The 14,008-nt window shown below is 42.6% G+C and overlaps 1 protein-coding gene across 1 annotated transcript in view; it reads right to left on the bottom strand.

The window, feature by feature from the left end:
* GTF2I (general transcription factor IIi) overlaps positions 1 to 2,417 on the bottom strand; it is a gene marked incomplete at its 5' end in the record, with an annotated part of 97,381 nt that extends 94,964 nt beyond the window's left edge. Inside the window, 1 exon segment of the mRNA XM_081054138.1 lies at positions 2,042 to 2,417. Coding sequence (XP_080910264.1) covers positions 2,042 to 2,417 — 376 coding nt within the window.
* Between the last annotated feature and the right edge of the window lie 11,591 nt (positions 2,418 to 14,008).

Genomic DNA, 14,008 nt, shown 5'->3' on the forward strand with positions numbered 1-14,008 from the left:
GCGCCGCCCCCGCCGCCCGCCGGCCAATCCAGAACGTCTGCTGCCCGGGCGCACGAGCCCCGGAGACACCAGGCTGAGCGCGACCCCACCGCTCGGGCCTGGCACCGCGCGCGCACCCGCACCACCCGCGCCGGCCAATCAGCGGCCGGGTATGCGCAGCCACCAGCTCGCTCGCGCGCGGGCCTCACGCGTGAGACCCCCCCACGCGGCGCAGGCGCGCGCGCCCCTCCCCCATGCGGACCCAGGCGCGCGCGTGCAACTGTCGTCCCCCGCGACCACATCTGCGCCCGCCCCACCCCCACGCCGGCGGCCCGGGGTGGGGGGCGGGGTACCCCCACTCGGCCGCCGACAGTCCCCAAACTCTCGTCCGTGCAGGCCCCGGGGGGGAGGGGGGTCTCAAATAAAGGCCCTGCTCGCGATGGCAGCGAGGGTGGGGGACGGGGCACGAGGCGACGGGGACTCACCCGAGTGCAGCCGCCTCCAGGCAGCGCCGGGATCGGGGGTGCCGAAGAGAGGCGAGTGTGGGCCGTGCGTGAGCTGCGGCCGCGGCGAAGCAGCCTCGGGCTGAGGCGAGCCGATTAGCGGGCAGGAGGTGAGAGGGCGAGGGGCCCGTGCGTCTCAGCCGAGCTCCTGTCACCGCCGCATGGCCGCCCTGGCAGGGCCTCGCTCCGCGCCGAGATCCAATCACAGGGGACCGAGAGAGAGGCCGGGGTACCCGAGGCAGTCGGGCGGCCACGGCTAGGGAGTGCGTGCAGGGAAGCGGGGGGGCGATCGGTGGCCCCTTTTCTCTGCTCTCCGAGCTTCTCTCTCACCCTCCTCCTCCTCCTCTTTTTTTTTTTTTTTTTTTTGTTCCTCGAAGAATTGCTGCGCGTGCGCACCGGCAGCGCCGCCCAGCGGGAGTTGTAGTTTCTGATTCGTCCCCATCAACGTGATGGCGGGGGCGGCGAACTACGACTCCCAGGAAGCTTCGCGCCTGCGAACCCCAAGCCGGGGGGACGCGGAGAGCGCGGCGCCCGGCCCTCTCGGGCAAGGACTGTCAATGGAGGCGCGGGTGGTGGGATCGAGAACATGGCTGCACCTGGGGCCTGCGCGGCTGCCCGGGTGGGGGAGGGGACCTGGGGTGCAGGGGTGAAAATCTAGGCCGGTGGCGGTGCAGCCGGCCTCAGCCGCGGTCCAAGACTCGCACTTACTCTTGCACCCGAGATTCCCTGCAAATGTGAGGCCGAACATGGCAAAGTCCAGGGAGCCCCAAGCCGGCCGGTTGGTCGGCCTGCTGGCCTCCGTGTTCCGCCAAGGGATTTCCTCCGCCCTGCACCACCCTCCGGGACACAAAGAACTCCTGTTGGTTTTGAAAGCTTGCCTGTAAAGACTGTTGCCCCCACTTTGGACGAGGGAGGGGAGTGGACTCATTTTTATTTACCCCCCTGAGGTTTTGCTCACACGCTTTCTCACACCCGACATTTAGAAAGAAAGTTGAGGAGGAAAAACCATGGAGTGGGAGCAGAAAACCTGATTTGTAGCCCGGTTTGTTCTATCAACTGCTAAGCAAATAACCTCGAACCCATCCCCCCCCCATTATTTTTTGCTTCTCAATTTTGATTTAGTTCATGAATTTCGAAAACGATGAGACATTACTGTTCACCTAAGTTAAACTCAGAAGTTTAAAAAAAAAAAAACTCTTGCCCAGAATTTTTAGATATTTATGCAAAGCACAAGGTCGAGTGCATTTGTGATTGTTTTCCTCCCCACCGGAGATTTCAGCCCGGGCGGCCAGCCTCCCCCCTCCCCCTCCCCCTCCCCCTCCCTCTCCCCCTCCCCCTCCCTCTCCCCCTCCCCCTCCCCCTCCCCCTCGGTAGGTGGCGACCACATCGCCTTTTCTAGCCTTTGTTGCTGGCAAGAAAACTTTCCAAACAGCCAGTCTTTTGATGTATAGTAGTCCCCCCTTATCCGCGGGAAATATGTTTCAAGACCCCCAGTGGATACCTAAAATCACAGATAATACCAAATACCATATATACTGGTTTTTCCTACGCATACATACCTTCCTCCTTAACCAACTTCAACTCTGCCGGAAACGTGACAGCAGCGTCTTCATCAGCAGGCGCAGCCTCTGCAGTAATTTTCACATTTCTCAGTCCAAACCTATTCCTGAATCTGTGTAACCATCCCTTACTTGCAGTAAAAGGTTTGGTGTCAGTCCTTTCAGAGGCTCCCTTGCTGAAGTCTTCATACAGGCTCAGTGCTTTCTGGCGCAACACCGTGCTGTCAACCGGAACACGTTTGCTGTTCATGTCTTCCACCCACAAACTTAATGCCTTTTCCATCTTAACTAAGCACTGATCACGCACCGTGGCCGTCACTTTTGCAGTTTGAGGTGCCACAGCAAAACTAGCACGAATTTCCTTTTCCTTCTTCATAATTTCACGGATAGAAGATTCGTTCTTACTGTAGATCTTAGCAACTTCAGCATAGGATTTTTTTTCTTTCCTTATTAAGTCGAGAATTTTCACCTTTTCACTTAAAGGAAGCACTTTACGGCTTCTCTTTGGCATATCTGAATTGCCAGCATCACTGCTCTTGCGCTTTGGGGCCATTATTAAGTGAAAAAAGGGTGACTTGAACACAAGCACTGTGATACCCAGACAGTCGATCTGATAACGGAGACGGCTACTAAGTGACTAATGGGCGGGAGTGTCTACAGCGTGGAAACGCTGGGCAAAGCATTGAGAGTGTGTTAGAAAGTGAGTTGTTAAGACAAAAGTTCATTTAGTCAAGATTACCCGTGTATCATTAAATATTTGGACGGTAGTCCTCTGCTTCCATGAATTTGTTTAATGCTTCAGAGTGGAATTTTGCTGCTTCATGAACAACTCCAACTTCTTTGATGTTGAAGCAGTTCCTAAAACTGTTAAATTCTAAAAGCAGTTCTAAAAATTTTAGCTGACTTTTCTAGATAGAAAGCTGGCCCTTTTGGGACAATATGGAACTGTGTGTGTTGTGAACGCGTGTGGAAGCCAAGCCTTTTTCTCAGTGTACTGCTATTAACGGGTGTAACCCTCAAATTTATGTCTATAGTCACAAATGTCATGCTTTTTCAGTCTTCCCTAAGGCCTGACGCACTACCTTGAACATTATTGGTGCACTTGTTGGTATTCATTAGCCAATTTCTCCCTTACCTCATTGGTACAGGTGCTTTGTCAATTGTGATCATAATTATAAGCCACTTTGGAAACCATCTCTCAGCACAGCCAATTATTTTTCCCACGTAGGATCGAACTGTTGTCTTTTGGGTTGAGCAACAGATGAAAGAAAAAACTCATTGATCTGTGTTTGGAATTGTATGATATGGAATCCTCCTTTGTTTAAATCACGCTCAATCTACTTTGCTTAGAATCACATTCAACATAATAAGATATGTACCAAGACTGAGATTACAGTAAAAGCAAATTTGCAGCTCTTTACTCATTGTCACACATAAGTGTAGAGGCCAACAGTTGGCAGAATCTTGCACGTTATTTATTTCAAATATGTCAAATATTTCTCTAGTTGATGTTTAACCTAGCGTACACAATCCTGCAGATGAGTGTCCGTATAATATGATACCTTCTTTCTATTGTATATTTGGGAAACAGAAACCAAGTCAAACTATGCCAGGCTAGTGATGGATCTAAACCAAGTGTGAGCTCTTCCACCAATTCAAATGCATCTTCACACAGACTGAGTTTACAGCCTTGTTGACTGCTTTTAAATAGCAAGTGATCTGGTGATGTTTGAATCACCTTCTCCTCGGATTCTTAATACTTAGTATCCGGAGTAGGCCTTCTCCACTATCCTGTGACCCACCCAGGACAGGAACCTCTGACCACCTGTGCTGACAGAACCACACTTACACCACTAGGTCAAGGTCATTGTTACTAAGATCATTTAGTGCTCTTTTTAAAGACACTCTTTCGAATCCAAACTGAATAATCCTTTTGTCACTCTGTTGTATATTTTACATTGCCCAAAGCCATATTTCTACCAAAAGTTGAGATACTCTTGACAATTATTTTTTGCAACACATCCAGTCTTTTGATGAATACTAAATAGAGATCTTTTTTTCCCCAAAATTGCTTGTTGCAAGTTCAATATCTTCTGGGTCCAATTTCTTCGTTTTTCTTTACGGTATATATAGTGTATAGAGGAGTGGAATATAAAATACCGTGTTTCCCCGAAAATATGACCTAGCCAGACCATCAACTCTAATGTGTCTTTTGAAGCAAAAATTAATATAAGACCCGGTCTTATTTTACTATAATATGAGACAGGGTCTTATATAATATAAGATCGGGTATAATATAATATAATAATATAATATAATAATATAATATAACATAATATATTACAATATAATACTGGCTCTTATATTAATGTTTGTTCCAGAAGACGCATTAGAGCTGATGGTCCTGCTAGCTCTTATTTTCGGGGAAACACGGTATGTACCTATGGCTAGCTCTTATTTTCGGGGAAACATGGTATGTACCATTTGTAAGATAGCAGTTTGACCTTTTAGATCAGTGTTCCCAGTTAAGATTTGAATGCCCAGTCCCCACCAAATGCGTAGGGCCTCAGTGACATCTTTAGCTGTTGGATAGCGTCTGTACTCTAGGAGGTAACACCTTTGTTATTACAAGATGCTTTTTTAACTGATTACAAAACACTGTTTTGGAACAGTATTTTGTTTGGATAATTTACTATTTGGATATTTAGAATCCTGGATAAGTGACCTTTCACAGAACTCTTCCAAAGGTGGGAAAAAAAACTAAATCCAAGTTATAATTTATTCAGAATAATTAATAATGTAGATGTGATCTACATAGACCTTCAGCTCTTGCTATGCCTTTTGTGCAAACAACTGCCCTATGCAGTAAACCCAGTATTCATGTGACACAAGTTAAAATAGTTTTATCGGATTTAGATGAATGTTATCATCTATTTAGTATTATGTTAACATCACTGTAATTGTTGCATAACTTAATTTTTTAAAAGTAAAGTCTTTATAGTATTTTCTCAGCCTCCCTCAGGGACTTGGGGGATCAGATGATATGTAAATGAAAATACTTTATAAAGTCTTAATTAATTGTTATATAAATATTAATTGTTAATAAGTTAGCATTCAAAACATTATTTACAAATACCTTATGAACAAAATGTCTATGTTTCTTTACTGACTAAAAACATATCTTGCTCATTTAAAAATTTCTCTTTAAAATTTATTTTGTCTTTTTATTTCCAATATTAACTTAGCGTTCGTTTTCTTGATTCTTTATCTTTGCATATTTACCAAAGCTTTCCTCTTTTTCTGGTGAATCATAGCAACCCTTTTAACTCCCTTAAGACCTTGTGTTTATTATAATTAAGGTAGATACACTTGGGAAAGTTTTCATCTAAGAATAAAGGGAATGTTGAACACGGATTAGAGGGGAAAAGAAGCCAATAATGATGATGCTGTCCAAATGTGAAATCAGCCCACCATCAGTGGGTCAGGGACTTGTTTTTTCAGCAGTGGGAAAGTGCTCAATCATCCTCTCCGTTCCTCCTGCACCTAGGTAGGGGGGCTGAGTTATACCCGGGGCCTTTGGCTTCACTCATTGCAGCAAACTGTGCTTTCCAATCCTAAATGAACTCAGATTGGCTCCTGGATACTGGGGGAAGTGAAGAGCAACAGGAAAGAATCTGAGATATATTAAATTCTGAAGTCTGAGAAATTGTCTCTGTCCTTCAGGAATGTATAATAACGACTAACATTTATCGAGCATTCCTTCAGTGCCAAACACTGTGCTCAACACAATAGATTATCTCATTGCGTGCTGACAACAAACCCCTGTGGTAGGTGCTTAGAGCATCTCCAAATGCTAAAAAGGTTCAGAAAAGTTAAGTTACTTAGCCAAGGACATACAGAGGGCAAAATCCAGATTCTAATTTAAGTCAGCCTGTGTCCTGCCTAGCCTGAATTCTTAACTACTGCTGTCTATTTTTAGGCTATAGCCATCTCACCCAGGCAGATATAATAAATTAATCAAATACAAGGTAGACTCAAGTAAATGCCATGACATGTATGAGAAGGTTGAAGATGAAGCAGGAACTTTTTTCATGATAGAGTTAGATTTGCACTTCATATTAAAGACTGGATGAAATTTTTAAAGTAAAATAACATGGGAGGAACTCTCTTAGCCTTCTAATACTTCTAATCGAAGGCATCCTTCCAAAAAAAAAAAAAGAATTATGCCTATAGTGGGCATATATCTATTCTTTAAAAATGTATAGAAATGAGCTCATGCTATGAGTATTTTCACCAGTCCCCTAATGATGGGTGTTTAGGTTGTTTCTTCTATTTTTGCTATATTGTTGCTTGCATGTTTTTATGAGTGTATTTTTAAAGCAAAATTCTTAGCAAAATTATCACAAAGAGTCTTTGCATCTAAAATATTGACGCACATTGCCAATTTACCCTCCAAAAAGTCTACACCACTGTTAATTCTGGTGGAAAGTGGCTATTTTTATTTTTTAAGCAGTTCTGATGTGCGTATTAATATGAACAAAGTTGGGCATCTTTTCATATTTTCATTAGCCATTTGCATTTAAGTTTCTGTAAACAAGATGTCGTTTTCATTTTCACAATTAGAGCCCATGCTTTTTCTTCCTTGTTCTCTTGTATAAGTGCTTTGTAAATGTGCCTTTTGTTTGTTATGTTACAAATATTCCCTGGTTTGCCTTGACTGTGACATCTATTTATTTTACTATACTGGTTTCACTTTTACATGGTCAAAGTTATCATTTTTCTGCTTGTGTCTTCAGTGCTATAAAATCAATGCTAAGAAAAGCCTCCTGTACACCAAGATGAAGAGGTAGAGACAGAGATAGGGAGATATACATTGTATGCATGAGCACATACAGATACGTGTCCTTCCCCTCGCAAGATTTCCTTATTTCTGTCTCTCGGTCTAGCATTTCCTCGTTTAAGTGGGCTATTCCGGGCTTTCCGTCTCAGGAGCCCTCCAAGGCTCCGTCTGAAAACAGGCTGCGCACTCCCGCCCGGAGGCGTCCCTCTCCGCCGCCGGCCGCGGCCTGGGGCCACCTCCTGGGACGCGCTGGGCTCCCAGCGCCGAACCCGCTCGTCACTTCCCCTGCAGCCCCGGGTCAGGGTTTCCCAGGCGGGGCGGAAGTCCTCCTCCGCCCTGCACCTGGAGCCCTGCCCTCCCCGCAGGCTCCCGACACCTCCACCTCGGCTTCCTCGGCGGCTGGGGGCGCGCTGGCTCGGGGCGTCCCTGGAAATCCCAGGGGCTCGTGGCCGAAGGAGCGTTTCGGAGGGGAGGTGGGAAACAGGGCCCCTGAAACCCCTGAACGGTGCTGCAGTGCCGGGCACCTGGCCAACTAGGTAGGGATTTGCATTTACGAACATCGTTGAACAAAAGCTGGGTTGGACCCATGACAGCTCTGTTTCTCACTGTATGAACTGTGCGGGAGTATTCCGGGTTTACGGTTAGGTTTGCAGGGAGCTCGCTTACTTAGGGTTTGCCTGCCCAGCCCTCCCAGTCCTGCTGAGCTAGAGAGCGTCACTGACCTAAGTAGTGAAAACATGCTATTTTAATCTAACTGGTGGAAGAGAAACTTGCAGTTTGCTATGGAGTTTGCCTTTGCTTTATTGTAGTAAAATATGTATAACAAAGTTCACCATTTAAACAATTTTTCAGTGTACAATTCAATGGTATCGCGTACATTCACACTGTTGTGTTCCCATCACCACGATGTATTTCCAGAACTTGATCGTTGCCCGGCACCACCTCCACTCATTCAGCAATAACTCCCCAGCCTCCTGTCTTCCTCTGTTCTTGGTAAGCATTGTTCTAGAGACCTAATAAAAGTGGAATCAGTATTTGTCCTTTCGTGACTGCTTTATTTTATTTAGCATGATTTGAATGTAGTATGTATCAGAAATTCATTCCTTTTTATGGCTGAACAATATTCCATTGTATGTATACATAGTATTTTGTTTCTCCAGTCATCTGTTGGGTGATTTCTACCTTCTGACCATTGTGAACAAGGCTGCTATGAACATTCACGTACAAGTATCTGAGTCCTTGTTTTCATTTTTTGGGGGATATATACTTAGAAGTGGAATTGTTGGCTCATGTGATAATTCTATGCTTAGGTTTTTGAAGAACCACCAAAGGGCTTTCTATAGGACCTACACTATTTTACACTCACACCAGTAATTCCCAAGGGTTCCAATTTCTTCACATCCTCACTAACACTTATTTTCTGTCTTGTTAGTGTGTGTGTATGTTTAGTAATAGCCATCCTAGTGGGTGTGAAGTGTGATCTCATTGTGGTTATTTTGATTTGCATTTCCCTAACGACTAATGAAGTTGTGTGTCTTTTCAGGTGTTTACCAGCCATTTGTATATCTTTGGAGGAATCGAGTCCTTGGTCCATTTTTTAATTGGGTTGTTTGTCTTTTTTGTCTTCCAGGTATAGTAGTAGTAGTTGCCTATCTATCTATTAGGGATATTAACTACTTATAACACCTATGAATTGCAAATACCGTATTTTGTTGTGTATAATGTTCACTGTTTTGCCCAAATTTGTGAGGGAAAATAAGGATGTGCATCATACATGGGTAGTACTAATTCTGTATCTATATAAATGTCTTTAATTCTTTTGTTTATGCTTATGAGTTAACCATAAATCTAGAAATCAATAATGATATCCATATACAAAATACTACCCTGGAATATAATGATCGGTTTTGTTGAACTTAGGACGAACTTGCAATGATGAGTTCTTGGCCTTCTATGATACATAAATATTGTAAATTTGTTACCGGTACATAAAATTTCTTGTCCTTTGCATCTGTTCTTGTGTTTTGTAATTATTTGTTACATAAAATTTCTTGTACCATAATGTGTGTTTCCCTGAAAATAAGACCTAGCCAAACAATCAGCTCTAATGCATCTTTTGGAACAAAAAATTAATATAAGACCCAGCATTATATTATATTATACCCGGTCTTGTATTATATTATATAAGATCTGGTCTTATTTTACTATAAGACCAAGTTTCCCCCAGTTACCCCCCCTTCTATCCCCTCCGCCTCCCCTCTCCCTTTCTCCCCTTCTCCCCTCTTCTCTCCCCTCTCCTTTCACCCCTTTTCCTCCCCCTTTCCCCCCTTTTTTCCCCCTTTTCCCCTCTCCCCCGAAACAGTGGGTCGCCAGTCATTGGTTGGCCCCTCACAGCAGCTCACTGCAGCTCTCACTGGCTGTGGGCCACTCATGGCAGCCCGTGGCAGCACACGGTAGCCCACAGCAGCTCATGCCAACCTCCAGCTGCTCACAGCAGCCCAGCTCCAGGGAGAGCTGTTGTTTACAATCTTAGTTGTAAAGGGTGCAGCTCGCTGACCCATGTGGGAATCGAACCCGCGATCTCCGAGGTGTTAGGAGCACGGCGCTCCAACCACCTGAGCCACTGTGCCAGCCCTACGACTGGGTCTTATATTAATTTTTGCTCCAAAAGACACATTAGAGCTGATTGTCTGGCTAGGTCTTATTTTGGGGGAAACACGGTACCTATTTTTTTATTTATTTGCCAGTGCATTTGGTATCATATTTAAGAAACCATTGCTAAATCCCAGGTCATGAAGCTATTTCCCTGTTTCCTTCTGAGAGGTTTTTGAGTTTTATAGTTTTAGCTCTTAATTTTAGGTCTAATCTATTTTGAGTTAATTTTTGTATATGGTGCAAGGTAAGGGTCTAATTCCATTCTCATGCATATGAATATCCAGTTTCCCAGCACCATTTGTCAAAAAGACTGTCCTTTACCCATTCAAATATCAATTGACCTTGTGAGGGTTTACTTCCGGGCTTCCTATTCTGTTCCATTGGTTTATACATCTCCTTTTGTCAGTACTACACTGTTTTCACTACTGTAGCTTTGTGGTAAGGTTTGAAATTGGGAAATGTGCATCCCCCAACTTTTTTCAATATTGTTTTGACTATTTGGGGTCCTTTGATATTCCATATGAATTTTAGGATGGATTTTTCTATTTCTACAGAAATCTCCATTGAGATTTTGATAAAGATTGTGTTAAATCTGTATGTCACTTTGGGTAATATTGTCATCTTAACAATATTAATTCTTCCAATTCACGAACATGATGTATACTTCCATTTCTTCAGGTCTTAATTCTTTCAGCAATGTTTTAAAGTTTATAGCGTACAAACTTTTGTCTCCATGGTTAGATTGTTACAAAGTATAATGTTTTGTTCTTTTGATGCTATTGTAAGTTGAATTTTTTAAAAAATTTCCTTTCCAGGTTGTTCATTGCTAATATAGAAATACAACTAATTTTTATGTGTTGATTTTTGTATCATGAGACTTAACTGAATTCTTTTATTCACTCTAACAGGTGTGTGTGTGTGTGTGTGTGTGTGTGTGTGTGTGTGTGTGTGTGTTCTTTAGGGCTTTTTATGAGGTGTGATCAAACAATATGGTGAATGTTTAAATACAAAAAAGTGTTACAGTAAAAAAACACACTGCCAATAACCCCCCTCAAAATACTCCCTTCACTTCGAACATACTTATCCCATCGTTCTTGCCACTTTCTGAAGCAGTTCTGGAAGTCCTCTCTCGTAAATGTCTTTTGTTGCACTGTCATGGGCGCCTCAATGTCCTGAATTGATTAAAGACATTTACCTTTCATGGTCATTTTGACTTTGGGGAAGAGCCAGAAGTCGCACCGTACCAGATCCAATGAATAAGGTGGATAAAGACACACCATAATGTTTTTATTTGACAGAAATTGCTGTACCAGAAGCGATGTGTAACGTGGAGCCTTTCCGTTGTGATCACAAAACACGGTGAATGCTGCTGCCAAGTGCCATCCAACGGAAAGGCAGGGATCTTCAACGCGGGAAGCGGTGCATTGAACCTTAGTAACAGTGTGTGACAAGTTTCAACAAGTTTCAACTTATTTGGTGCAGTCGGGTGTGAGCTACGATTGAGAGAAGGTGTGTTTTAAACTGTGCCATAAATCATCCTCCATCATGACAATGCTCCATGTCACACATCGCTTCTGGTACAGCAATTTTTGTCAAATAAAAACATTTTGGTGTGTCCTTATCCATCTTATTCACTAGATCTGGCACCATGCGACTTCTGGCTCTTCCCCAAAGTCAAAACGATTCAGAACATCGAGGCAGCCATGACAGCGCAACTAAAGACACTCACGAAAGGACTTCGAGAACTGCTTCAGAAAGTGGCAAGAATGATGGGATAAATGTGTTCAAAGCAAGAAGGAGTATTTTAAGGGGATTAATTGCAATGTATCTTTTACTGTAATAATTTTTTTAAATTTAAACATTCACCGTACTTTTTGATCACTATATACATGTAACGTCATGTCATAGTTAATTTTATTTCTTCCTGTCCAATTTTGATGCCTTTTATTTCTTTTTCTTGCCTATTGCTCAGGCTATTTTCCGGTACTGTGTGGAACAGAAGTGGTGGAAGTGGACATCCTTGTTTCGTATCCTTATCTTAGGGGAAAACTTAATCTTTCCTCATTGAGTGTGATATTTGCTGTGGGTTTTTTATGTATAACCTTTATCATGTTGAGGAAGTTTTCTTTCATTCCTAATTTGCTGAGTGTTTTTATCATGAACGGTTGGATTTTGTCAAATTATTTTCTTCATCAGTTGAAATAATCATGTCGTGATTTTTCTTCGATTAATGATGTGTATTACATTTATTGATTTTTGTATGTTGAACCATCCTTGCATTCAAGGATAAATCCCACTTGGTCATAGGGTATAATCCTTTTATAGGCTGCTGAATTCAGTTTGCTAGTATTTTGTTGAGGATTTTTGCTTCTGTATTTTATTTGTAAGGGGTATTGGCCAGTACGTTTCTTTTCTTGCAGTGCCTTTGGATTTGATATGAGGATAATGCTGGTCTCATGGAATGAGTTAGGCAGGAGGTGCTCCCACCTCTTTAATATCTTAAAAGAGTCTGGGAAGGGCTGCTGTTAATTTTTCTTTAAATGTTTGGTAGAATTCACCAGTGAAGCCATCTGGTCCTGAGATTTTTCTTTGTTGAGAGGTTTGTGGTTTCTGATTCAATCTTCTTCCTTCTATTGAGATTTTATTTTTATTTTTGAGTCAATTTTAGCTTCTGTTTTTTTAGAAACTTGTCCGTTTCATCTAGGTTATCCGATTTGTTGGCATATAATTGTTCACAGTATTCTCTCATAACCATTTTTATTTCTGCAGAGTTGGTAGTAAAGTCTCTACTGTCATTTCTGATTCTAATAATTTGAGTTGTCTCTTTTTTCTTAGTCAGTCTAGCTAAAGATGTGTCAGTTTTGTTGATCTTTTCAAAGAACCAACTGTTGGTTTCACTGATTTTCTCTATTGTTAGTCTATTCTCTATTTTCTTTACAACTCTACTGTGTTCTTTAATATTTCCTTCTTTTGGCTAGCTTTGGGTTTGGTTTGCTCTTCTTTTTCTAATTGTTTAATATTTACAGTAAGGTTATAGGTAAGATATTTTTCTTCTTTTTAAATATAGATATTTCCAGCTATATATTTTTCTCTGAGCCCTTCTTTCACTGCATCTCATAAGTTTTAGTATATTGTATTTTGTTTTCATTCATCTCAAGGTATTTTCTAATTACTCTGATTTCTTTCTTGATCCATTGGATGTTTAAGAACATGTTTAATATCCATATTTGTGAATATTCCAGTTTTCCTTCTGTAGTTGATTTCCAGTTTCATTCCACTGTGATCAGTAAAGGTACTTTGTATGATTTCAAAACAGTATCTATTGAAGAAAAATCCACGTGTAAGTGGACCCACGCAGTTTAAGCCCATGTAGTTCGGGGTTGTTTGTATTGGCTTTTATTTACCTAAGTAATTATCGTTACCAGTGTTGTTTGTTTCCTATAACTTTATTTGTTTGTTTGTTTGTTTGTTTGTTTATTAAGGGTGTTTTTCCAGGACCCATCAGCTCTAAGTCACACAGTTTTTCAATCTAGTTGTGGACGGCGCAGCTCACAACGGCCCATGTGAGGATTGAATCGGCAACCTTGGTGTTATCCTTGGTGTTATGAGCACTGCACTCTAACCAAATGAGCTAACTTGCCAATTTCCTATAACTTCCTATAACTGAGGGCACAGCTCAGCTCCAAGCCCAGTAGCCATTTTCAATCTTAGTAGCAGATAGCACAGCCCACCATCCCATGTGGGAATCAAACCGGCAACCCTGTTGTTCAGAGCTCGTGCTCTAACTAACGGAGCCATCCAACAGCCCCTCCTATAACTTTGAATCACGGTCTATTCTTTCATTTCAGCCTGAATAACTCCTTCTCTCATTCCTTATAGGGCAGGTCTACTAATACTGAACTCCCTCAGATTTTATCAGGAAGTGTCTTTATTTTTCTGTTATTTTTAAAGGATAGTTTTTATTGGATATAGATTTTTTTTTTTTAAAGATTTTATTGGGGAAGGGGAACAGGACTTTATTGGGGAACAGTGTGTACTTCCAGGACTTTTTTCCAAGTCAAGTTGTTGTCCTTTCAGTCTTAGTTGTGGAGGGCACAGCTCAGCTCCAAGCCCAGTTGCCGTTGCTAGTTGCAGGGGGCGCAGCCCACCATCCCTTGTGGGAGTCAAACCGGCAACCTGGTGGTTGAGAGGACGCGCTCCAACCAACTGAGCCATCTGGGAGCTCAGCGGCAGCTCAGCTCAAGGTGCCGTGTTCAATCTTAGTTGCAGGGGGCACTGCCCACCATCCCCAGTCAAGGAATTGAACTGGCAACCTTGTGGTTGAGAGCCCACTGGCCCATGTGGGAATCTAACTTGCAGCCTTCGGAGTTAGGAGCATGGAGCCACCGGACCGGCCTGGATGTAGAATTCTTGATGATACAATATTTTCCTTTTAAAATTTAAGATACATCATTCCATTGCCTTCTGGCCAC

This window comes from Rhinolophus hipposideros (assembly GCF_964194185.1).
Source record: "Rhinolophus hipposideros genome assembly, chromosome: 7".
Classification (NCBI taxonomy): domain Eukaryota; kingdom Metazoa; phylum Chordata; class Mammalia; order Chiroptera; family Rhinolophidae; genus Rhinolophus; species Rhinolophus hipposideros.